General features: G+C 46.5%; 1 protein-coding gene across 9 annotated transcripts in view; it reads left to right on the plus strand.

Moving 5' to 3' along the window:
* The window catches only part of Hlcs (holocarboxylase synthetase), a 190789-nt gene that overhangs the window by 51238 nt on the left and 112506 nt on the right, over positions 1 to 27045 (plus strand). For all 9 annotated transcript variants that reach the window (XM_076868959.2, XM_076868962.2, XM_076868957.2 and 6 more), the window contains one exon: positions 21945 to 22216. In XM_076868959.2, the coding sequence (XP_076725074.2) occupies positions 21945 to 22216 (272 nt within the window). The remainder of the gene's footprint in view (positions 1 to 21944; positions 22217 to 27045) is intronic.

Consider the following 27045-nt stretch of genomic DNA (forward strand, 5'->3'; position numbering starts at 1 on the left):
CCTCCCTTTAAAAAACAGGTATTGTTGGCAAGAATATTTTGATATTTATCAATATAAAACAACTTGAAAAACTCCTACTATAGCCCCTTCTAACCAAAAGTTCCATTTTTAAAAAAAATGACTTTCCTAATGGTGTCTTTGTGAAGAAGTTCAGACTAAGTCGCACCACGCAGTTCTCACCCTTCCCTGTCTAACAGACCACTTTATTCAGCAAACATTTGAGTGCCTACCGAGTGTAAGCCCCTTGCTGTGGGGGCTTCTGTGAGAGCATATTCTGATCTTCGCAGCATGCTCTGAGCTACACAGGTACCTGGACTCAGTATTAGTAGCCCTGACCGGTGGGCGAGGCTGAGCAGAGCTCCTCAGCCTTAGGAGACTGGGTTTTGTTTATTTGTTTAATATCTGGCAGTGCTGGGGATCGAGCCCAGGTCCTTGCCCATGTCAGGCAAAAGCTCTGCCACTAAGCTTCACCCTCAGCCCAGAGACTGGGTTTCAACACAGAAGAGCATGGTGTAGTTTTCTAATGAATTAATTAGAATTCCCCTTTCAAACGAAGAACCAAAAACTTTGCCTGCAACTTTGACATGTAGCATTTGGCCTGGAATCCTGGCCTCTGCTGCCTTTAGCCCTCCTTCTGAACCTGGCCGGCACAGAGGCAGCCAGCACTGCTCTACAGTGCAGCTGATATGCTCCTTTTTTGGAGACACAAATAGGAGAGAAAAGCCAGAATCCCAGGTGCAGCCTGAATCGCTGTAGCCCTGGCTGCGGGGTGGCCGGGGGTGGCGGGGGTGGCCTGCTGTTTTACTGTACCGCAGCAGAGGCAGCTGGAGGATTAAGGCAAACATTCTAGAGCTTTTATAGCCAGGAGTGTTTTTAAGGGTCTTTCATGTACCTCTCTCCTTTCTTCCTACGCTCTTCACTGAAACTGGACATTTTCTGTTCCTTTTGACGGGTTTCCTGTTGTCACACGTCGTAGTGCCCGGGGCAAAAGGCCTGATGCCTCTTGGTGTCAAAATGCAGAAGAAATCGTAGGTGGGGTGTTCCCTTTAGTTCGTTTTCAGAAGTCTGCTTTTGTGAGAAGGCTTTCCGGCTCCTGTGTGACTTCTTTGCTGGGATCTAGTTTCCACTGGCATGTCTCTAGCCTCCTGCGGAATCCTTATTCCAGGGTAAAAATCGGGGCGACAGAGAAACACATTTGGTTGTTTTCCACTTTTCCTGAGTTCTGGGGTGGTTTGGCTTTCTTTGTATTGTGATTTTGCTGTGGGGTCTGGGAAGGGATGGTGGGCTCTGGGCTGGAGGGACATGCTGCCTAGCCGTTACATTCTCGGGGTGGCACTGTGTCTAGGAAGGGCGGCTTTCTTTCCTCAGACTATTTATATCCACCATTTATATAGTCACAAATTTGTGGATGGGAAACAGGCTGTTTCGGAATAAAAAATTCTCCAAGACCAAATGCTTTTTGTCTTCTCCACTAGCTCCTAATAGCTGCCATGTGTGAGCGGGTATGGATTATGGCCCTACCTCCCGGGAAGTCGATTGAAGCTGTCTCTAGGAAATCTTGGAACATTCTTAACAGCAGATTTTTGTCTCCCAGGTCTAAAAAACATATCCCGGGGAACAAGCCCACACTGGCACCAGGTTAGAGGGCATGGTCAAAGGTCCTGCGATCAGGTGCAGAAGCAAGGTTGGGATAGAGGGGGAGGGTGCGCAGTGTCCCATGCATGGCATTGGAGAGGCCCTTGGAGGAGGCTGTCCCCGACCGCAGAGCCTGCATGTCAGTTCAGGAATGCTGGGGTCTGAGACCTGAGTGCTGTTTGATAAATGTTCTCCTACAGCTCTTGGGATGTGAATCGGGGTTTTTAGTCATGCTAATAGTTTGAGAATGTTCCTCCAAGTATGGTGCTGACCGTCTGGGAAAGCGCTGGCGGGTTTTGGGGGGTTCAGACCTGGCAGACAATTTGTGGGTGGAATGGTGTTGAATCCGGCCTTTCTCCTGCCTGAGTGGGATGGTGGAGGCAGCCTCTCCATCTCAGGGTGCTGGAGTATCTCTGTCCTGGAAGCAGCTCAGCAGGGACACCAGGGCATGCAAGCACATTTCTCTGGCTTCTCTAGGAAAGCAGGACACACAGCCAAGGTTAGTTCTTCTATCTGTCCGTCTGTCCATTGGGCTCTTTCTCCTGCAGATAGAAGAGAGCTCATTTCTTCTCAGCTGTCTTCTCCATGGTCAGTTTGCTGCCTTGGCCCCACGGCCACCTGTGAGCAGGTGCGCTTGTCTTTCCAGGCACTGCAGGGCCGAGCTGGGCCGCACGCAGTGTCTAGGACTGCGTGTTTTAGCACCGATCCGCGCGCTCCTGTTGCTTGGGGCATGAGCATTTTTGTTTCTTAAAATGTTTTTGGTCTTTGTTGTAAAAATATCTGTGGAAGAAATGCTGGAGTCAGCAAATACATTTATCAAAACATGTTGCACACAATGAATAGATACAATTTTTGTCAATTAAAATAGATTTTATTTTAGAAAGGAGAAATGTTGGAGTTGATCATAATTTCAGTTCTTAGTGGGAGACAGTATTCCTCATAAAAAGTTGTACAGTTTAAACTCCAAATCTTGTTTTTTTTTAAGTTTATTCTATTTTTTTTTTTTTATGTGGTGCTAAGGATTGAACCCTATTCCTCCCACACATGCTAGGCAAGTGCTCTACCCCTGAGCCATAACCCCAGCCCTAAATTCCGTTTCATCAACTGAGGAACATGATTTTAAATAAGTACAACTTAGCCTTTAGAATATTTGTTTTATTTGATTCTTCTTAGTGGTGTTTCATCTTTTTCAATTTTAAGCATGTATGTTAGTGTATGGATGTGTAGAAATACACACATATGTACATTTATTTAAACTCACATTTATTTAAATAAATATGTGTTTAACCCCATATGTCCACTTTAATTAAAGCTACAGGAGAAAATAAGATTACTGAACTAGAACCTGACCTTGTGGTTGCAGTCTTTTCCCCGTTGACCCTGGGGATGCCAAGGCATGGGCTGAGGGGAGATTCACAGTGGAAGGTGTGTGGCTACGTGATTCGGGCTAAGAGTGAATGAAGAGAGGGCTTGCTTTAGCTCTGGATGGTTGTGCTTCAAGACTGAAATTCAGATTCTGACCGAGCGGAGGTGGGAAGGCATTGTCCGTTAGCAGTCAGCTAGGACACCTGCGTCCTCCGACTGTTGGGGTCACAGACCACAGTCTTTCCGAGTACTGAGCTGCAGAAACTTGTGCTTTAAAGCCAATTTGCCTTCTGCATGCAAGGATCTGCTTTTCTGTGCCTTAGAAAAGCATCTGGCAAGTGGTTTTCTTCTCTTTGAACAAAAGTGAATCCTACACACAGCTGTTACTGGAGAGCAATTGAGTGATGGCATTCATTAGTTTCCCTTCCCAATTTTTAAAAACTGATACATAAAAATATAAAAATCATACATATTTGTGGGGTACGATGTGATGCTTTGATACACGTGTACGTGGTGTAGTGTTTAAATCCATTACCCCTTCCCATTTTAAATCTCTGTTAATAAAGATGTTAATCTTTTAAAAGAATCATCAAGCAGTGGTTTCATAAATTTAAAAAAGATGGCCAATTTTTGGAGAGTCGGGCACATCCAGACCCTGGCTCTCTGGAATGCCCAGGTTATTACCCGGCAGTATCACTTTCCACTGGTGGCCCTGATACACTGACGGTTTGTTTTTCTGCAGCTTTTTGGTCCGTAAAAATGCAATGGAGGTCAAAAGTCTGTAATTTCAAATTCTCCCATTTGGGTATATTTTCCTTCCGTGATGTTGGGTTGGGTGTGGTATCTCAGATTGGCTAAATGAGCTCGTCAGAGGAGATGGCCTTTTAAAGGCCGGTCACCAAATTCTCATTTCAAAACAGTTTTGTCAGGAGGCAGGAGGACAAGACAGCCTTTCGGATCCTTTCCAGGCTCCGAGGTGTTCCTGCTGGCCTTGGCAAAGCTGTCAGACTGCAAAACAATTTGATAAAGCAATTAGACTAAAAAACAAATTTTAAAAAGACTTTTTACGAGGTTCACATCAGTGTATCCTTTACTAAGAATTTGTGATGATTGCCATGTTCATTTTTATACTGGAACAACTTAGAATTGTCGATAGGTGCAGCTTCACAGTTGAGTACAATGAAAGAGTATTTCGCTTTTGCTTCTTCTATTTACTTCAGGTTCTTTCTCAGATTAACTTTACTTTCAGTTTGAGAATCATGATTGCAGCGTGTAGGAGCCACACATTTACAGAAGCTGCATTTTCCAAGTATGTGTGCTGTGTTGTCTGTTTAAAATCTCACTCTCCATGTGGCCCTTGGGTTTCCCTGCCAGCTCACATGTTCTCTTGCTCCATAGGGCAGTTAAACCATAAGATACTGTCTTTGATGCAACTTTATATTTGTCACAAAGTAATTTAAGCGTTGCTCTATGTAATGTGTGTGGAGCGGGATCCGCCTGCCTCGTCCTGCCAGGTGAGTGCTCTGCCCCTCCCTCCATTCCAGCCCTTGGTGGTTGCTATCCTGGGGAACCTTAGGGCACCATGACTGTGTCGGAGTCTGGCAGGATGGACCGCAGGCCCAGCAGGAAGCCATGGACCTTCCCTTTCTGCTTCTCCAGTTTTTTGTTAGAATATACCAGCCCTGTCTCAGACATGGCTCAGAACACGGTCATGCCTGGTGACAACTGCATTGTGTGTCTGCGTGTGTACTTGTGGCCAGTTAGTACATTTGTGTTGGTTAATTCTCATATTTAAGGAAAGCTTTTTTTTTTCTTTTGAAGTAGTTGTTGAACTGTGCAGATAAGCAAAAGAAGACATTTTGCAGAAAATTTCAGATATACAGAGGTTAGTGGAGGAACCCAGTGAACTCCTGTGTCCCCCTTAGTCCCCTTCGCCATTACCGACATTTGGCCAGTCTTATTTCCTTCATTCCTGCCGCTCCTTCTGCTGAACTGTTTTGAACCAAATCCCAGATATTGTATTTCTCATCTGTGAAAATTTAAGTATGTGTCTCTAAAAGGTAAAAACTTATTCATATTTTATCTTCTTTCTTTATCACAAGACCTGTCACCCCTCAGGTAAAGCAGTTCCTTCCATGATCAGATCTAGTTGGACTTTCTGTTTCCAGGTGGCCTATGTGAAGATGGGGTGCACTGCCTGCACATTGCATGTACGTGTTGGGCCCTTTGTAAAACAAATGGAGGAGGAAGAGACTAAGATGAGCCATTGTGACTTTTAGGGGAAGGGAGCTGGGAAGCTGATTTCTACCTCTCTTTGAATGCAATATTTAGCCCCTTTTCATAAGGCCGTTCTGAAAACAGCAGCAGTTGTGGAACATGCAGAACAGCCCTGCAGGCTGAAGTGCGTGGACTTTGTTTCGGGCCTTTCAGAGCTAGGCAGGAGCTTCTCACCCTTCCTGTTCTGCATGCTAAGTCAGGGTTTCCTTAGAGGGACGGTATTGATTTTTGCTCGTATGCTTTCGGTTCGGGTTGACGTTTAGCCTTTGACCCAGCCACTTTCTTACAATAAACAGTTTGCTGATGAGAGCAGCTGCCCAGCAGATTGTTTCCAGATTGTTCTCTCGTGGCTGAGGATGGAGTGCACCTTACCAAGAAGTCGGTCGGCTTGAAGCTGGCGGCTTCCACTTCTTGTGCTGCCCGCCTTTGAAGCCAGCTGTCAGCCTGTGATCATTCTTCTATTTATATCGGGAGAGATGGTGTGAATCTGGGCCACTAGAAATCAGGCCTCACAATCCTGAGCATTCTCTTATTCTCTGAATGGCAGCAACATTTTCTAGAAGTTTCTGCCATAAGGAGCGTTTCCTTATATTCCAGTAAGAATTCCCAGTGTTCAGAATGTAGAAATTAGCCTACTATTTGGTGCTGTGTAGATAAGCATCAGAGGCTGCTTTATTTTATACAGGACTCTGCACTGCTGGAATATTTAAGGTTTTCTACACAATTAAGAATGGCAATACAGTCCAAGTGATATCTGCCTGTGGCTTGAGCCTTTATAATAGATCCTCTTCTCTTTCTTCCCTAGAGTGTGTGTGTGTGTGTGTGTGTGTGTGTGTGTGTGTGTGTGTGTGGTGGGGGTGGTGCTGGGGTGGGAACCCAGGGTCTCACACACACGCCAAGCAGTCTGCCCACTGCCCCTTTTCCACTTCTGAAAGCGAGGACATCATTTTTACTTTGAGTGTAAGAGGCAGGTCATCTAATGACGTGGTAACTTACATGGCCCAAAGGCACACCTTAGTTTGGGGTTTTGCTGCTTCCCTCCTGACCCCCAGCTGTTTCCTAGAATGGCGTGCTTGCTCCAGCGACCTTCATTAAGAAGGGAAGGTCGGAGCCTTTGGCATCAGAGCCAACACTTTTTACGGAACTGGCCACCAGGGGCTGCTGTCAGAGTGGCGAGGCTGAGCTCACCTCCCTGGAGGCAAGTTCACTTTCTCTACAACCAGTAAATTTTGTTAAGCTACCAACCCTGGTTTCAGAACTCAGGTCTCACTACACAGCCTGCAGTCACCGAGCCCACTTAGGGCCCAGTCCTTGCAGCCAGCTATTACGTAGAACCTGGCCAGAATTCAAGACTGAAGATTAAGACCTGTGTGTTTTTCATTCAGTGCCAGTAAGCTGTTATTAACACACTGATCCCACGTAGACCGAAAAGCTTCATGAGAAGCACTGGTTTTTGTACTTGGAAAAGTACGTTTTGCGTTTGGACCATTTCAGACCCGGGCTCCAGAGGGACGGCTCCGTGCAGATGGAATTCTGTGGTTTTGGGGAAGGGTTCTTGTCCCCGTGTGGCCTCAGCAGCCCTGCCCCAGCCCAGACTGCACGAGGGCTCCTCGAGTCCAGCTTGAACGTGAACCTCCCCAAGGTGTCCTGCTTTGCTGTCCTGATTTTTTCACAAAGACTGCTCCTTTGATGATTCCAGAGTCAGCAACCCACTTTGGAGCTGGCTGGGGTCTTGAGGTTCTGAAGTCAATCCCTTCATTTTAGTTCCAGTTTTTTATTAAAAAAAATTAAGAAACAGAAAAAGGTAAAGGGATAGTATGCAAACCCCACATAGCCTTCACTGGGATTTGCCACTGGGTAATATTTTGCCATATTTTTCCGATAGAGATGGTTTTTATGTTTTGTTTTAAAAGATGGATGCATATGTTACTGCTTTTAAGTAAAAGCACAGAACTTACCAGGAGTTATTTACGAGGGCTGGACGCCTTGATGTTTTTCTTCCTGGGTGCCTGGTGGGAAGGGTACCAGAAGCTTCCTTTTGTCTGGGTGGGTTTGTTTGAAGCTGTGAAGAAAACCAGAGGCCCTTGGTGTGTAAGGGTTCCCTGTGACTCAGGAGGGGCGTGTCCATCCTCAGGTGAATCTGCGCAGATAAAGTCTACGTGTGTGAAGTTCTTAACAACAGTAGATAATTTAAAAGTCTTAAATTATAAAACAGTAAAAAAACTTATAACCAGATGCTCTGAGGATAAAGGTTTGCTCTTTTATACCCCCAAAACGAATTCTGTCCCCTATCTAGGGAAATTCCGAAGACCACGTAACATATATATTTTTTCTTTAAATTTCTTAAACCAGGTGTTATGACTTGTGGTCAAAAATTAGTTAAATACTGTGCAAATGCTGTTATATTATTTGCAGATATCTGTTCCATTAACTGTAATGCGAGACCTTTGAAGACTAGGACCGTGTGCTGTTGATCTTTGTGTCCTGTTTCCAGGTTGTTGCTTATTGCGAGCCTTCAGCAAGCGCGTTTGTGAGACTCACAAAGCGTTTCGGGGTTTCCTGCTAACGTATTGTGAGACACCCTCTTGGCTTCCAAGCCCACTACTGACAGGCCTCTGGACAGGCCTGGAGGGACAGCCCGCCCTGCCTGGGATGGCCGCTGTCCCAGTTGCTCTGTCACCCTGTATTCAGATGGAGCAGAGCGTTTGCAGCAGCTGTGTGGAAGAGTTCGCCAGAGTCGGCTACGGATGTGTTGGGGAAAACCGGCAAGATGGAGCCAGGAAGAAGCTGGGAGAGTGTTACCTGTTACTAAAGATGCGTCCAGTCATCTTTATGTCCGGTACTGACCGTCAGCGAGCTGCCCCTCCCTGTCCAGAGTGCATGGTGTCTCGGACCACGTCCTCTTAAAACTGAAGAGGCTCTTGCGTGAGGAGCTGCCCGCTGCTTGCGCAGTTTGGACTCCTGCTCTCCCCTCCAGGCCCTGCATGGATTGTTCCCTGGATTCTCTGAATTTTCCAGAGTGTGACAGGGACAGCCAGCTGAAGAAACAAACCTCTGCTAAGACAGCCTGGAGGAGGACGGGCTTGCCCTTCTCCCGGCCACTCTTTCCTAGCTACTTCTCTCTTTTCAGGTGACATATATTTTAATACTGGAATCCTGGAAACAATATTAACATTTTAGTGGAGAATCAAACAATGGAGACAAGACTTGAAGCTCAATTTTGATAGAAAAGGGTGTTCTAGTTTTCTCTTTTTAAAAATGAAGAGACTGTTTGGGTATGGTAGCACATGTCTGTAATCTCAGTAACTTGGGAGGCTGAGGCAGGAGGATTACAACTTAGAAGCCAGCCTCAGCAATTTAACAAGGTCCTAAGCAATTTAATGAGAACATGTCTCAGAATAAAATATACAAAGGGTTAGAGATTGGCTCAGAGGCTATACACCTCTGGGTTCAATCCCCAGTATCCCACCCCTCCCCAGAAAAAAAAAAAAGATGACCATGACGAGGTCCACAATGCCTTGCAGGTCTCACTGCTGGCTGGTGGTGGAGCTGTTGGCCTGGTCCTATGCGCTATCTCACAAGCAGTGCTCCAGAGGAGTCCAGCCCAGTCGACCAGCGACAGGCACACAGCAGACAGTAGTAGCAGGGTCTGGGACACACTCAGGTTTGAGAAGAGATGAGGTGTCTTAGTTTTTTATTGCTCGAACAAAATACCTGAGACCAGATAATTTATTTATTTTTAAATTTTAATGTTTTCATACTAGGGGTTGAACATGGCGGGGTGAGGGGCTTTACCAACTGAGATACATCCCCAGCCCTTTTTATTTTTTTATTTTGAGACAGGGTCTCACTAAGTTGCTGTGGCTGGCCTTGAACTTTCAACCTTCCTGCCTTTGCCTTCAGAGTCTCTGGAATTCCAGGTGTGCATCATTGCACCTGGTAGACTGGATAACTTTTTTGTTTGTTTTTAATTTTTTTGGTACTGGGGATTGAACACAGGGGTGCTTCACCGTTGTGCTACATCCCCACCATATTATTATTTTGAGACAGGTTCTCACTAAGTTGCCTAGGGCCTTGCTTGGTTGCAGAGGTTGGCCTTGAACTTGTGATTTTCTTGTGGTTTTCCTGCCTCACCCTCTCTCTGGGATTATAGACCCACTGGACCACTGCACCTGGAAGACAGTCAATTTATAAAAGAAAATGTGACTTAAAGTCGGAGCCAGGAAGTTCAGCCGGAGGCTGGGAAGTTCAGGACTGGGCAGTAGCATCACCAGTGAGGGTGGTGGGGGGGCCGTGCTGCCTCAGCTCATGGTGGAAAGCAGAAGAGCAAGCAGGTGATGGTAGAAGAGCTGGAGCACAAGGGTGGGCTTGCTTCATGACAGCTGTCCTTATGGTAGCTAATGCAGACTCACAGAGAGAGCGAGACCCGTCCCTGGAGACAGGCTTTGAGCCCTGTACAGGGGCTCCACCCATGTGACTGAAAGGTCTCCCACGAGGTCCCATCGGGCAGCACTGCTGCACAGAAGAATTGAGGTCCCAGCCTGTGAACTTGTAGGGGACACACTCAGACCGTGGCAGGAAGTGCTCACAGTCACTTTCAAGTGCATGTTGCCAGGCTGGTCCACTCTCGGCCAGTGGGCAGGCCTTTCCCACCAGCACCCTGGGTGCAGTGTTCTTGGCTCTGCACCCCACTCTCCCCGCTCTGTCAGAAGCCTGTTTGTGTTGGACTCAGACAAATGGCCGGCGTAGGCAGGCTTAATGAAGGCCCTGGAGACGTCTGCGGATGTGGCGCCCCCACCCGAGCCCCGGGTGGAAGTGTGCACCTCCTGTCCTAGTAGCACGGTGGAGCCTCGCAAAGCGGCCCTTTGTCTCCGTGCCCTCCGTGGTTTCCTCTTTGGGCTCCACAGTTGCAGAAGAGATCTCGCCTCTGAAATGGGCCCACTTGGCCCAGAGGAGGTGTGAGGCCTGTAAAACCGGCCTCGTTAGAAATGACTTATTCATTCCCCCCTTTACTGTTCCCCTCAAGCCTTTTGTGGTCTTCGCTAGTTGGCACGTAACCGAAACATGCAGTAAATCCAGGGCCTTTCAGCCACCGAGCCTGAGCTATCACTTTACATGTTAAAAGGAAGATGGCTTAGCAGACATTTATTGAATGCCTACATGGACTGGGCGTTGGTGGGATCTGGAAATGACCAGGCCCGGGTCAGCCGTTGAGCAACTCCCAGGATTCGGATAGTGGGACCCTGCGTGGGAGATCCTTCAGAGCCGCGGAATTGCCATGGTAGATTTGGTCTAGGCACTGGGGAAAGATCTGGATGTGCGGAAGCTCATACAGCATCTGGGGCCGGTCAGTGCTAGGGTTAAGTGATTAACCAGGGGTCCACACAGCCAGCCCTGAGCAACGTGGTATTCCCTCCTGGAGGGTGTTGGCCACGACAGTCCACCCTGCTCTCTGTGCTGTTGGCTCTTCTCTGGGTGCCCTTCTTCTTAGTTCTGGTTGATTCCATCACTGGGATGTGCTGGCTGGACTGATGGGCAGAGGCCAGAGCCGTGTCCCTACCTCTCCTCCTCCTGGCTGGCAGCTCCTGTTAGTGGCTCTGTTGTCCGCGCTGCTGGCCCCGGTGCCTCTCTGACCCGCGTCTTTGCTTCTCTGCAGGCAGTCCTTTGTTGAACTCTTCTCAAAGTGCCATCTCTTCTGCCAAAACCGGATTGTGGGGAGGTCAGCCATAACTCACACACATGGTAAAATGTGAAAATGTCCTCTTGAATCTTTGTCTAAGTAGCTGCAGTTAGTGGGTGGTGGATCCAAGCTTCAAATTCCAGTTTCTCTCACCAGCCCTCCCAGCCCCTTCCTGCTCCCTCCACCCCACTGCCCAGCTCCCTCCACTCCACTGCCCAGCTCCAAGCCCTGCCCACGTTTACCACTGCCTCATGCTTGCAGACCATGTGAGTATATGTTTCTTTGTGATGCCATCAGCATTTTGGTGGCAGTAGATAGCATTTCCTATGTTGCTTTGTTTGGGGTCCCGTGGGTCTCCTGGCTGAGGCTTGTGGGAGAAGAATTAGGGCAAGGATTTAGGGGCTGGCGGATTTTATTTCATGGGTTCAAATTCCAGCTCCGTGACTTAACTGCCTGTGTGGTTTGGGCTTGTCATTAATGCTGCCTGAGGCTCCACTCGTCACCTGTGGGTGGTGCCAGTAATGCAGCCGTGTGGCTTGGGGAGGAGTGGGGACCCAGGTCCAGGGTGCCCAGCACAGTGCTCGGCAGGGAGCGAGCGTGCAACAGGTGTGGCATTCATACTGTTGGCAAGAGAGGCTGCTGGTCGCTTCTCAGTCCAGGTGGAAAGTCATTCTGGAAGAGACTTTTGTTCTGAGAAGTCCCTGGGTGGCTAAGGTGCCGGCTGGCCTAGGAGTGGCAGGCGACCTCACAGAGATCAGGGAGCTTCTTGGGAATAAAGGAATCGAGGTCTCCTCCCCCTTTCTCTCTCCTGATCAAGTATCTGAAAAGTAAAACTGCCACGTCAGCCATCTCTAGGGGTACAATTCAGTGCTATGAATCGAATTCACAGTCTTGTTCAGCCACACGCACTGTTTCTAAAACTTTTTTTTTATCACCCCAAATAGAAACTCTCCATTAATCAATAACTCCCTATTTCTCTTCCAACTTCCAGTTCTTGATAACTTCTGTTCTGCCTTCTGCCTCTATGAATTTGTCTATTCTAGGTACTTCATAGGAGTGGAATCAGTTATGTGTCTTTTGGTGACTGACTTATGTTACTTAGCATAATATTTTCAGGGTGCGTCCATGTTGTAATATGTGTCAAAGCTTCATTCTTTTTTTTTTAAGCTGGATAATATTAAATTGAATATTACATCTAATGCCTGCCCCGCCCCCTTTATATCTCGTTTATCCAGTCCTCTGTTGATGGACGCAGTTCGTTTCCTCCTTGGCTGGTGGACGCTGCTTCTCTGAGCAGCGGCATGGAGTATCTGAGTCCCTGCTTGAGCTCTTTTGGGTGACTGGGTGGAGCATAACTGCTGGGTCATGTGTTGATTCCCTGTTTAAGTTTTTAAGAAGAAATTATAGGCCCTTTCTGTTTCGAGGGTCCGTGTTGCTAGACTCACTCTGAGGAACTGGCATGTACCTAACTAGAAAAGTGTCATCAAAGGCCTCAGGGGAGAATTTGCTGGATCAGGGCCAGATGAGTGGCCTCCACCAGATGCCTGTGGAGGAAGGAGGAAGAGCAGAGAGTGCAGCTGGTCAGCTGGGGGACATGCAGGCCCAGTTGGAGAGGGTGTCCCACTTGGCCCCAGCCAGTGACTGCCATGTGGGAAGAGTTGCTGTGTCTTCAGAAGACGCAGAAGAGGCGGTGTGGAATAGCCCCATTCTAAATGTTAGCCCTGGTTCAAAATGGGTGGACCAAACAAACCACATCTCCAGGTTCATCTTGGCTCCTGGGTGTCTCTTGTCGATGGTTGCCCTGAAGTCTGTGAGGGGACAGATTTCAGCACAGTGTCACTGAGGTCAGAAGCCCCTCTGGGCCCATCCATTGTGGCATGATGGTGCTTGGGGTCAACAGCTGAGCACTTGAGAAGTAGGAGCCCAGCCTTGGGAACCCAGGCTGGGAAGCCACCGTCTAACCAGGAATCTGGCCAGCCAGGCAAGGGCAGCAGACCACAGAGGGGCTGGCGTGGCTGGGACAGGAGCACCTGGCTTGGGGCAGTTAGGCCAGGAGGTGCACCTGTGGCCTGTATCCCCTGCCCTGCCTGAAACCTGTTTGGCTGGATCCTGGTGCTGGGAATCACAGTCCACCTGAGAGCTGCCCAGTGAGCACCCCTTCCTTCAGTGAGGCCAGGACCCAGAGCAGCACTGCTGTATCCACAGCGCCATCTTCTGATGACGAAGTCACCTGTGCTGTGTGCCTTCATCCCTGAGTGTGACAGTGCCTGTGAATATTTTGTGTGTAAGATGCACTGGTAAGAGCTGGGTTGTTTCTTCATGTTGACTAGTCTAGAAAACCAACAGAGCTTGCTGTTGACTCCAGCTGCCCGTTTCCATGGAGTCCCTGCAGGTCAGCAGGAGGGAGTCTGCAGCCTCCACTCTGAGCGCCTGCTGTGGCACCCCTCCTGAGGCCGCCTTCCCTGGCACCCTCTGCTCTTCCCTCTCCAGTCATTTCTGCTCCCTGATTGGGCGGTGGGCAGGACTGAAGGGAGCTTTGGTGCACAGTGACAGGCAGTAGGACTTCCCACACTGCCCTGCCTCCTGGGCCCTACTCCTCACCGCCTTGGTCAGGTTACCTCTCTGTCTTTTCCTGGAGTTGCCATAGAAACGCCTTTTGTTTTCCCGAATTTGGGATGTGCTGGATTCTAGGAAGGGGCAAAACAAAATCTTCTGTCCTGTTCCTGGGAAGTTCTTCCTCTCCCTTCTCCCAGTTAACCAGGCTCCTGTGGCACGAGGACACGTCGTGATCCTGTGATCACGCATGAGCTTGCCTGCCTCCCGTCAGGTCAGGGGTGCCTCAGGGCAGGGTCTCACTAAAGTCTTGTAAATAAAGGAAAACCCAGTTCATCTTCTTACGAGCATGGATCTAGTTGCAGGTTGAAAGTAGAAGAAATTGAATTTAAAGGTCAACTTTTTTTGAAGATCTGAGGCATGTGATGAAGAAAGATGCCAAGTTAAGATCAAACCTTCTTTTCAAGAACCATGTTAGGAAGATGGGATTAGTGCTTTATAACACTTTTAAAAGAAGGAAGTGGTTGGGGAGGAAATGTTGAGGTTTTGTATTTCCTCAGAGACAAGTTGAGTAACAGTTTTTAACATACCACCTTTTGGGATCTCTGCTACTCTTAATCTTTGTCATCCTTTACCAAAAAATGAGTTGTACAGTGTCTTACTTGTACCATCCACTTTTATTTATTTATTTAAATATTTTTTTTTTTTTTAGTTGTAGTTGGACACAATACCTTTATTTACTTATTTTTGTGTGGTGCTGAGGATCGAACCCAGCGCCTTGCACATGCTAGGTGAGTGCTCTACCACTGAGCCACAACCCCAGCCCCATGTACCATCCACTTTTAAAAAAAAAAAAATTTTTTTTTAGTTGTAGATGGACACAATATCTTTATTTTTTAAAATTTATCTTTCTATGGTACTGAGGATGGAACCCAGGGCCTCACGCATGTGAGTTAAGTGCTCTACCACTGTTACAACCCCAGTCCATGTACCTTCCATTTTTTAAAAAAAAATTTATAACAATTTTATTTTTATACTAAATTGTTAATTTCTTCAAATAGTATAATTTAAAATACTTTCTTTCTGGGGCACCAAGGATTGAACCCAGGGGCGTTTAACCATTTAACCAGACCGACAACCCTTTAAAATTTTCTTTTTATTTAGAGACAGGGTCTTGCTGAATTGCTTAGGGCCTTACTAAGTTGCCAAGGCTGGGTTTGAACTTGTGATCCTCCTGCCTCAGCCTCCTGAGCTGCTGGGCTGACAAGTATGCCCCCTGCGCCTGGCCTCCGTAGTGAAACGTTAAACCATTAGGCCATGCAGAATGCATGTATGAACGTCACATTACACGCGGACACTGTGTAGATGAGTGGGAACACGTAAAGGGCAGAATCCAAGTGGGCCCATCATCTCATGCCGGTGTTCCCATCTGTGTGGCTTTTCCTTGACTTTCATTTAGTTGTCTTCCCTCATCATTTTTTTTCCTGATTTTTAAAATTAGAGCTTTATAGTTTTGCATAGTAGTTGGCTTCTTCCCAACAAACTCATACATGCCTGGAATCAATTTTGGTTCACGATCCTCCCCTTTTCTCTCTCCTTCCTGCCCTCCCTCCCCTCTCCTGTTCTCCTTCCTCTACCCTACTAGACTTCCTTTCACTTATCTATAAATTTATATTTGATTGACTTTTTTATTATATCCTATCCTTCTCTCCCCCTTTCTGTTATTTTACTCTGGCTTCTACATAGGAGAGGAAACATTTGGCCTTTGAGTTTCTGAGGTTGGCTTTTTTCACTTAGCATGATAGCCTCCATTTCCTTCAGTTTACTAGCAAATGCTGTAATTTCACTCCTTTTTAATGGCTGTGTAGAACTCCATTGTACGTATATACACCACAATTTCTTAATCCTTTCATCTACTGACAGGCATCTGGGTTGATTCCATAATTTAGCTATTGTGAATTGTGCTGCTATAAACATTGATGTGACTGTGTCTCTGTAGTATGCTGATTTTAGATCTCGGAAAATACCCAGGAGTGTGACAGCTGGGCCATATGGTGGTTCCATCCCTAGTTTTTTGAGGACTTTCCATTCTGCTTTCCAGAGTGCCTGAACTAGTCTGCAGTCCCATCAATAAGCTAGCAGCGTGTCTTTCCCCCTGCAACCTCTCCAGCATTTATTGTTTTCTGTATTCTTGACCATTGCCATTCTCATTGGAGTGAGACGGAATCTTAGTGTAGTTTTTTGAAAGTCACCCTGATTTTTTGACCCTTATTTTATTCCTATGCAGTGCTGAGGATTGAACCCAGAGCCTCACACATGCTAGGCAAGTGCTCTACCACTGAGCCACAGCTCCTGCCCACTTAGTGTGATTTCGATTTGCATTTCCCTGATTGCTAGAGATGTTGAACGTTTATGTATTTGTTGGCCATTTGTGTTTCTTCTTTTGAGAAGCTTCTTTGAGTTCCTTTGCTCACTTATTGATCGGGTTATTTATTTTTGTGGTGTTAGGTTTCTGACTTCTTTGTGTATTCTGGATACATATCCAGTCCCCTGCTGGAGGAGTAGCTGGCCAAGCTCTCCCACGGGAGGCTTTCTTCACATTCTTGTTTCCTTTGCTGTGCAGAAGCGTCTTAGTTTGGTGGCATCCCGCTTTTTGATTCTTGTTTTTTTTTTTTTTTGATGCTTTGGGTCTTGTTAAGGAAGCCAGTGCCAGCACCTAGGACGGAGTGCGGACCCATCTTTCCTTCTAGCAGTTGTGAGGGTTCTGGTCTATTTCCTAAGTCTCATTTTGATTTGAGTTTTGTGCAGGGTGAGATGGGGGGTCTAATTTCATTTTTTTTTTACATATAACAATCCAGTTTTCCCAATACCATTTATTTAAAAGGCTGCCTTTTCTTTGAGATATATTTTTGGCACCTGTCAAATAGCAAATGGCTGTAGGTATGTGGATTTGCCTCTGTGCAAATTTTTTTATTTCTAGGGATTGAACCCAGGGGAGTTTAACCACTGAGCCGCATCCCCAGCCCTTTTTATTTATTTATTTATTTTTATTTTGAGACAGGTTCTCACTAAGTTGCTTAGGGCCTTGCTAAGTTGCTGAGGCTGGCTTTGAACTTGCCATCTCCTGCCTCAGCCTCCTGAATTACTGGGATTGCTGAATTACTGAATTGCTGCTTTGCTTTTCTTGCTTAGTATTGCTTTTTATTCTTCCAGATGAATTTAAAAAAATTTTCCCCTAATTTTGTGAAGAATGTCATTGGTATTTTGAAGGGGATTGCATTGAATCTGTACATTGCTTTTTTTTTTTTTTTTAGTATGGCCATTTTGACAATATTGCTTCTGATTTATTAATTTATTTTTGCAGTGCTGGGGATCAAACGCAGGGCCTCACATACAGCGACACGTGCCGTACCACTGAGCCACACCTCCAGTCCCAACAAAGTTTACTGAGCACTCAGATACCAAGAGATGGTGTGTACGCTGATGATACTCCCCTGCTGGGCAAGGCGGGTCAATATCATCAGCATAAAATGGGGTGTTTTTCCATCATCCAAGTCTGATCTTCTTCAGTTTCCTTCTTCAGTGTTCTATAATTTTCATTACAGAGCTCTTTTCCTCCTGGGTCAGGTTAGTTCCCAGGTATGTGATTGATCTGAGGCTATTGTGAATGGGGTGGCTTTCCTGATTCCCTCCTCCTCTGAATCACTGTTGGCATGTAGGACGCTGTTTACTTATGGGTTTGGATCTCGTATCCTGCTACTTCGCTAAGCTCACTTGTCAGCTCTGGAAATCTTCTGGGGAGGATTTGGTGTTGGGGTATAGGAGCATATCATCAGAACAGAGAGAGTTTGACTTTTCCTTTTCCTGTTTGTTCTCCTTTGGTTTCCTTTTCTCGCCTGGATGTTCCGGCTAATTTTTTGAGGACTTTATTTAATAGGAATGAGGAGGGTGGACGGCTTTGCCTTGTTCCTGATTTTACAGGAAGTGCTTTTAGTTTTTCTCCATTTATTATGATGTTGGCTTTGGCTTTGGGTCTGCTGTAAATGTCCTTGACGGTACACCATCCACTCCTAAAGTGAGAGGAGAGAGAAGATTCCTTAGAGAGGGAGAGGTTGACCGAGACACTAGGTGACAAGGGTTTGCACATCAAGGGCGTCCGGTCTGGGCCCTTGCTGCCCCTCTTTGTCGGCTGTCCCCCATTAGTGCTGCATTCCTTAATGCCTTCAGGATACTTGGTTTTAAGGAGGCTGCTGTTAAAATGTAGCTTCCTCAGAAAGATGTTATTCTACAACATTTGAACAATCAGTGGACTTTATAGGACCTGGACATTTCATGTTTGCTTGTTTGCCTTTTCATTAGATTAGGATTTTTTTCAGGGCAGGGTCACCTCTTTTTTTTTTTTTTTTTTTCCTTCTTCTGGTAGAACGAGGGATCAAACCCAGGGCCTTACATGCTAAGTAAGCACTTTACCTCTGAGCTACACCCAGTTCTTTTGGAGATGGGGCTTGGCTGACTTGCCTGGGCTCGCCTCAAACTTTTGACCTTCTTGCCTCAGCCTCCAGAATAGTTGGATTACAGGTGTGCAGCACCTTGCCCAGCAGGGGTCAGTATCATCAGCGTACACTGCATCGCTTGGTATCTGAGTGCTCAGTAAACTTTGTTGGGACTGGAGGTGTGGCTCAGTGGTACGGCACGTGTGTTCCTGTATGTGAGGCCCTGCATTTGATCCCTAGCACTGCAAAAATAAACTAATAAATCTTAAAAATGACAATTTTTTGAATAGATTAAAAAAAAAAAAGAGTTGCGTCATTTCATGTACATTCCATGAGAGTAGACATGTATTTTCTCCTGTTTCCTTGAAAGTGTTTAAGAATGAGACACCCATAAAAGGCTTGCGTGCTGTGTCTTTGATGATTCATTTTCTGATTTATCGCTTCTGGTTGCCTAGCAACTTACATTGTTATGATGGAAGCAGGATTAATCTAATTATTTACAATGGGCCAAATGTGTCTGAGATAGAAAGCCTTTATAGGTTAAGGTCGGTTATTCTTTGTTTCTTGGCAAAGGAGCTCCAACACACAACAGATTCTATAATAAATATTGTGGATGTAATGTGACTTAGGTGAGTAACTGAGCAGATAAGACCACAAATGGCTGGAACAGCTCTGGAGTGACAGGGCAGTGCGACAGGGCAGTGTGCCGTGTGTGCCCCATCTTAGCCGCAGGCAGAACCATGTTTACACTCCCACGGTGGCACTTGTGTGCACTGTCTCTGGAGGCACGTGTTCATGTTCTGGACCTCAGTGAATGTCATCTCATGGGTGTTATTATTTTTGGTGTTGCACAGTCTTTTTGCTGTTTGCTTTTTAAAAAAACCTCTATTTAGGTATGATTCACATTTAAGAGAACGTGCCATTTCTGAGTACTGCTTGATAAAGGTGGAGAGTTCGTTTTTATATTCTGACTGCAAGTCCTTTTCCTGACATATATATTGCCCATAATTCTCCCCAGTTAGTGGCAGTCTTTTTGTTTTTCTTGATTTTACGTCTTCTTTTTTTCTCTGCTATGGTGCTGGCGCGGGACCCAGGGCCTGCACATGCTGGGCAAGGCCTGGGCTGGGGTCGGAGTGTATCCTGGAGCTGCCCCCCGCCCCTTGACGCTATCTCTGGGGAGCACAGTATCACTGATCTTACTCTCTTTGGAGGTCTAGAGTATCATTTTTTCCCTTTTATGGTTCGTGCTGCTTCTGCTGTGGATTCTCTTTGCAGCAGAGCCCCGTCTCCAGTGGCTGTTTCACCTACACCCTTGGCTCCGCCTCTGTGCCTCACCCTTTGGCTGTGCGGCTGCATGAGGCGGGACAGAAGCCCCTGGTGCGAGGCTCCTGGCCTTCGATGGCCCTGTGCTTCCAGCTGCTGCCTGTCCTCCCCACTGCATTGTTTTCTCCCTGCTCGGACTCCCACCCCCTGCTTCCTCCTCTTCTCTCTTGGCTGATGCTCTTGCTTCCTCCTATGGAGAGAATGAATAGGTTGCTAATATGTTTTAGCTGGACCCACTGTTTTTCCAGGAGCTGTTATGGTTTGTATATGAGGTGTCCCCCAAAGCCCATGTGGGAGCCGATGCAGGAATGTACAGAGGTGAAGTGATCAGACTGTGAGAGCTGTAACCTGATGAGCCCACTCGCTGGCTTAACAGTCTGAAAGGACTCCTGTACTGGGTGGAACGTAGGCAGGAAGGGTGTGGCTGCTGGAAGAAGGTCACCGTGGCGTGCCTTTGGATTTATTTTTTTGTCCTTGGGCTTTGCTCTGTTTCACTGCTTTCTGGGAGCCATGAGTGGAGCAGCTGTCCGCCGCTGCCCTTCTGCCTTGATTTTCTGCCTCACCTCCATCCCAGAGCGAGGGAGCTGGCCAGTCCTGGACGGAACCTCAGAAACTGGGAGCCAAAATAAATTTTTCCTCTCTAAGATGTCCTGGTCAGGTATTTTGATCACAGTGATGAAAAGCTCACTAAGCCAGTAGCTCACGTTCATGTCACCACTCTGAGAGCTCCTTTTAGTTATGCCCATCCTCAGACACGGAGAGAGGGAGAAATGGTGTGACAGGTACGCCACATGCCCTTCACCTGTGCTCAGTAGTGACTCACACTGGCCTCACTGGCTTCTTCTGTTCGGCAGTAAATCATCGATATTATGACATACACACATTTTTAAAAAATTAAGGGTGTCTTCTTTTGCCACAGTAGTATCCTTATCACACCTATTAAACGGACAGGAGTCATACTGTCCATATTCAGGTCTCGGATCGTCTCACGGAGCCTTTTCCAGCTAATTGATTGGAACCAGAATCCATCAAGAACCACTCCTTGCATTTCCTCATGTTTTTCCTGTCCCTTCTGATCTAGATGGGACGCCCCCTGTGCTTCTGCACCACACGGTCTTTCCCTCCTGACATTGTTGAAGAGTCCACCCAGCTGATCTGTACTATCTCACTTCCTGGGTTTCTTCTGATTGCTTCCTTTTGAAATCATTTCTGCTGTTCCCCTCTCTCTTCTGTGTTTTTGGCAAATAGGAAATAAGTTTTAAACATTGATCAACCGGGGCTGGCGATCCTGGATTTGATCCCAGCACTAAAGGGGGGAACATCAATTGAATTTGTTTAAATTAAATTTCATCCATGAAGCTGCTTCTCAATGACCATATAGATTTTGGGGCACACTCTTGATGTTAATGGGAAGGTTGCTTTTTTTTCTTTTTGAAATACCTGGTATTTGCGAGAGGATGCCATAAGAGCCTGCATCTGTTTCGTGCAAGCCTCTAGGGATGCAGTCTCCCCTGAAGCCCCAGTTCCTGATGACCTCTGAGGTTTGGAGTAGAGTGGGGGAGCCTCCTCCAAGCTCCATTATGATTTTGGACATAGAATAGAGAGCCCTGTGTCTGGGTTAGATGGTGTCTTTTCTGGGTCCTGGCTTCCTCCCTCTCTTTGGATTTGCACCTGGTTCCCCTTATTTTCCCTGTGTGGAAATTTGTTTCTTATCTGTTGGTGGCCAGTGCTCTGCTGGTTCACAAGAGGAAGCAGCGGTCCTCCGGGGCCCGAGATTGGTGGTCTAGTGTCTTAGTGCTTTGCATTCTGTGACTTCTTCTACCTAGGGGTTTGTTTGTTTGCTTCCAAACAGGATAATGAATTTCCTGTGGGGCAAAAGATACACGTATTTTATAGATGCACAGAAGACTAGCGAATTACTTGTGAACGCTAGGCGTGAAAGTGCCTTCTGAAGTGTAACAGGTTGGGAAGTATACTGATCCTGGTTTCTGGAATTTATTTTTATAATATAATCATACTTAGTATCTGAGTCTATTTTCTATTACTATAACTGAATACCCAAGACTGAGTAATTTATAAAGAAAAGAAATCAATTTCTTACAGTCCTGGAGGCTGGGAAGTCTTTTTGAGGGGCCACATCTGGGGGCCTTTGCACTGTCTGCAGTTAGAGACAGTGCAGGGCTTCACATGGTGAGGGGACTTGCAAAAGGTGGCTATGCTGCTTTTATAACAAACCCACTCCTGTGGTAACTAACCCTCTCCCTCAATAACTCACCTGTTAATGGATTAATCCATTCATGAGGGCAGAGCCCCATGAACCAGTCACCTCCCAAAGGTCCCACCTCCAAATGCCATTAATGTATGAATCTGGGTATAAATTTCCAATATATGAATTCTGGGGGATGAAAATCCAAACCCAGCACTCAGTGTATATCTTCATCATATGGTATAGTAGTTCAGACGTACAGAATATGTTAACCTAGTTCTCACTGGTCATGAATCAGGAAGTACTTATATCACCCAAATGGCGTTTTTAGGAAAAGCTACCATCATCTAATGAAATACCAAATCACAACATTTTCATTCCTTTTTTTTTTTTTTTTTTTTAAATGACACAGGAAATCCGGGATCCGATTCTGCAGTGGCTTGGGAGACATGTTGGTCCTGAAGGAGTGATAAAATCCAGCAAGCTGTCCCTCAGGTTTGTTCCATCTTACACACCTGAAGCAGGAATCACGCCCTCTTCTCTCCCTGTGATCACCGAGGCAGAGGCCTTCTCGTCAGAGCACTTTAACTTAGAGATCTATCGACAAAATCTGCACACCAAGCAGCTTGGGAAGATGATTCTGTTTGCTGAAGTGACCCCCACCACCATGAATCTCCTGGATGGGTGAGTCCTGCCCGGGCGCCCTGGCACCCGCTCCGGGGAAGCCTCTTGTGTTGATTGTTTTCTGTGCCCCCAGCAAAAGAGGGGGGTGTAGTTGCACATGAGACATTTGAACAAACCTGTTAGCAAGGTAGATGCTCCTGTCTGAGGAGAGCTAAATGTAGGAATAGGAGTTTAATAAAATTGCTGGATCAGAGTTCTGTGTTTTATGGAGTAGGGGGAAGGTCGGGGAGGTTGTGATCTGTGCCTTGTGTCTTGCTTCCTTTAATCAAGACTTTCAGAATGTCCTTGGAGAAAAGAACATTATTAAAAAACAAAGCATTTAACAGGTGGCGTTATTACTCAGGTTACCATTTAACTTCTGTGCGGTTATAATCAGTGTCGAAACATTTAATTTAGGATTTTTTCAGGAGCATTAGGATAGCAAATTTGAGTGACACCTAAGCTGGGTTAAATCGAAATAAATTGGAGCTTTGTATTTTGAAAATGGTTCTGGTCTGTTCTCATCCAGTGCATTTTTCAAGCACTCCGTAATCCCACTTGGATGTTTGAAGTTTACTTTATTGCAAGGTTTTCTTTTTATTTCCTCTGTCCTGTGGACTTTGATTCAAGATTAAAACATGGAAATCAGCTAGAAGGACTTTTAAAAAAACTCCCCACTGGCCAGTATTAATTAACACTATTTTAGTTTAACAGTTGGGCTGTGGGGAGGGAATAAGAAAAGTATCTTCCCCCCCAGTGCACGACCCAAATTCAAGGACTAAGTTTCCCAGAACAACTGGGTTCACAGTTTCTGAGCCTTCACCGAGGGACTGCCTGATTAGACAGATATGTAATCAACATAGGGAAATATTTTCGCCTTTGTTCTGAACAGTAATTTCTGGAATGTAATGGCATGCCAGCAGAAGTGCCGTTTTTCTGTGTGGAAAAGATGTAGGAGGATTGGCGGGCGGGTGCAGCAGGCAGGGCAGTGTGAGCCGTCTGAAGTTCTTGTTGGCTGAGTTAATTTGTGTTGTCATAGAACTATCTTTTCCGTGTCCCTGGCCCCCGCCCCGCTGTGCCCACATGCCACTCCCCATTGCAGAAGGAAGAACCGTGTTCCCTCAGATGAACACACCCTGCTGCTCAGTGAAGGCCATTCTCTCCAGAGGGGCCACCGTGACAATTAGGTTTCTAAATAAAAAAGCATGCGTATTGCTAAGCAAAAGATTTTGGGAGATGAAGTTCAGAAAGAAAACTATGGAGGTCGAGCTTCTTTACCTGCTGTCCACACTGTGTTTTAGGACAAAGATGTGAACACAGCCACGTGAATACAGCTCTCAGTAAGTTCTTTTCAGTATTGAACTTTAAAAAAACATTCTGCCCAGTACCTCTCCTGGGACGTGAATTAGATACGTTCCATGATTGCGTAATTATGTCAGAATGGATTCTACTGTCAGGTAGGACTAAAAAGAACCAATAAAAAAATTCTGCCCCAACAACATGGGTTTGCAAGAGTGTGTGACGGACATGAAGCTGCAGAGTTGAGCTTTTCAGTTACTAAAATGGAACTTTCCGAGGGATTAAGAGTTTTCATCTTTAAAAAAGAGGAAAGTATTTTAGCTTTGCCCAGGGCATTTGGGAGTCTGTTTTTCTTCTTGTCTGGTCTCTGCAGAGTATGGAGAGTGAAATGGCTTTGATTCTTAGCTTTTAGTCCCTCTGCTTGCCGCAGGGCAGATGCTAAGTAGTTGTTACCGGCCTTAGCTCTTATAGCTGTCCTTCATCCACTGTCCATGTGGGCGCCTTCCTGACACCCCGGGTAAAGTTGCTCACAGATGCCTATGAAGTCAGCGAGCTGGTAAGAGGTTCCTGGGGGCCTGCAACGTGTTAGGAGCAGCTATCTGAGGAGGTCCCCTGGGCACCCAAAGAACTTGGAATTGTCCACTACAGGGCCATGAGAGAAATAAATGAAATAGTCCAATGCCAAGAGGGTAATGCTGGTGCTGTGTTCAGTCGCACTAGAGGAGACGACAGCGCATGGCTGGAGTGTGTCGGAAGCTGTTGCTTCTGCACTTGCTTTTATGTGCCTCCTGTCGGCTGATCTCAGACATGTTCATTGGATAGAGTCAAAGGCCACTGTCACAGAAGTGCATAGATAGAATGCTAGGTAGCAGAATTTGCTGCATGTGGAATTGTTACTGCTTCTGAATGTTTATAAAAATGGGTGGTGCTTTTTGTATCATATAGGACATTTTCATGGGTCAAGAAGACGGCGGGAAGAATTTTCAAAACTGTAGACTGGGTTCCTTCAGTGCTTATTTCTGTATATGTATCACTTCTGTGACTGTTGAATAGCTTTTTCCCAAAAGGCTGGAGAAGTGAAATTAGATATATGTCTTTTTTAAAAAATATTTTTTAGTTGTCAATGAACCTTTATTGTATTTATTTATATGTGGTGCTGAGAATCAAACCCAGTGCCTTACACATGCTAGGCAAGCACTTTACCACTGAGTCAGAACCCCAGCCCTATATGCCTTTATTATAAAGTTCTTAAAATCTTTTTTCTTTTTTGACCCTCCCTCCACCTCAGAACATGTATTAGCTAAAATTCTGAGTTCTCTTCCGGGAAGAAGGAGTAAATACATAGTGGGAACCACCAATAATCTCTGTCATAGTCCCAGATAGCCATGTGCCTCTTCTTCCTGCTCCACAAAAAACTCTGGGAAGACACTTCCTCGTGCTCAGATTCAGGATATATAGCCTCTCTCTCAGCTGGGTGTGGCTTACTGAGGCCTGGCACTCTGTTAGTTAAAGAGGTGAGCTTGGCGGAGTTGTAGCTCAGTGGTCCAGCACTTGGCTGGCTGCAGGAGGTCCTGAGTTCAACCCCCAGCACCACAAGCAACATCAGCAACACACCCAAGTACCATGCTGCCATGGTGGAAATAGGGCCCACTGGTCTCCAGGGCCTCCTGCACTGAGGTCATACTGTGGCCTGCCCTCCAGAATAGCTCTCTTATCTGGTGTCCTTTGGGGTGGTGGCCTTGTCTTCTGGGGGGGTCGTCCCTGTGCTACATCTGAGATGGATGCTAGAGAGGATGGGCTTCTGACAGCCACTTCCTGGGAGGGTCGGGGTCTGGGAATCGTTCTGAGCACTGAAGAATCACCACTTTCTGTAGACCCACCTCCTGGATCTGGGGAGATGTGTCTTCAGGGCTTCTGCAGGTCTCTAGCTGGTTTGCTTCTCACTGGTTCCATGTAAGTAGCCGTCAAAGTTGTTGTCAGCAGACAGGTTTTCAGCTGAGTAACTCAGGTTTCTTAAAGGCCTCCGCACTCTGCTGTCCCCTCCTCTCCCTATTTAATGGCAGCTTCCTTGGGCTTGGGCGAGAGGCCAGCTCTGAATCGCATCCTGGGCACAGGCTCCTGGGCTCTCTGTGCTGAAGCATCAGTCCTCCCTCCTGCTGGATCATAGCAGAGACGTGGAGGCTCCAACATAGATTGCAGGTTACAGACAGAGATCTCCTTCCCCATCAAACCCATAGTTTTTTTTCCACATTCTTGAGACTGGTTAAATCTAGTTGGAAGTCATTTCTCTTTTCAAACTTTACAGTGTCAGAAGAGTTTTCAGAGCTATTTCTTGCAGTAACCCTACTGCTAACAGACTCCTGTCTACCTCCTGAGATTCAGAGGCCAGGGCTTGCTCAGAAGCTTCGCTGCTGCATGACAGCAGTGCCCGATGGTAAACCTGCTCAGCCTGCCCGGACACCCCTGCCCAGCTCCTTCATGTCAGGCTGCATTTTTAGGCCTGTTCCGTGGCATGCACAAGGTCCAGGACTTGGGGCATCCTGTTCAGGTACTATCTTCTAGGAGTAGGTACCTGTCAGTTAGGATTAGGTTCAGCTGTATGAGACAGAGATCCTAAAATAAAAGTGGCTTAAACATGAAGTTTGTTTCTCTCCTGTAAATGAGGTAGGCTGAGATAGGCAGCCCAGGGGTATGAGTTGATCCATGACACCAGGGACCCCCTGAGTCACTCTGCGCCCCCAGTGCATGGTCCAGGATGGTGACCCCACTATTGACATTCTCACTGCAGCCAGTGAGTGGGAGGACAGAGTAAAGAAGGCTGGGTGCCCATCCTTTATGGACTCTCCCAGAAACTCTACATGACCTTTTTGCTCATGTGCCAGGACCTAGTCATAGGACCTATGTAATGGTTAATTTGAATTGTCAACTTGATTGGATCAAGAGATGCTGATGATTAAGAGGCTTGAGGGTGTGTCTAGGAATGATTGTCGTGTGGGATAGTGAACTAAAGTGGAGACCCTCCCTAAGCATGGGTAGCACCGACCAATAGGATGATGGCTTGGATGGAATAAATGGTGGAAGAACAAGGAAGCAGCTGCAGATGCAACTCGATTCTTCTTGAACAGGTTCTTTTTAAAAAAAATTTTTTTTTGTTCTCAATGGACTTTTATTTTAATTGTTTATATGTGGTGCTGAGAATCGAACCCAGTGCCTCCCACATACTAGGCAAGTGCTCTACCACTGAGCCCCAACCCCAGCCCCTTGAATGGGTTCTTGATTGCTGCTGTGATCCTCTCGATTCTTCACTCTCCCAAAGGGAACTCCGCAGTGATTCTCCAGGGAGTTTTCCAGAAGCCTTCAGTCTTGTGCTAGGGTAACACTGTTGATCCTTCTTGTTCTGGGGCTTCTGCCTCTTGGACTTTGCAGCTATGGTTCCTCTAGCTCTCCAGTCTGCAGACGGCCATTGTGGACTGTCCAGCTTTTAGATGGGTGAACTGATCTAATAAATACCCTTCTTATAATTATACTTCCTGTTGATTCTGTTCCTCTAG

The sequence above is a fragment of the Callospermophilus lateralis genome, chromosome 10, assembly GCF_048772815.1.
Source record: "Callospermophilus lateralis isolate mCalLat2 chromosome 10, mCalLat2.hap1, whole genome shotgun sequence".
NCBI lineage: Eukaryota > Metazoa > Chordata > Mammalia > Rodentia > Sciuridae > Callospermophilus > Callospermophilus lateralis.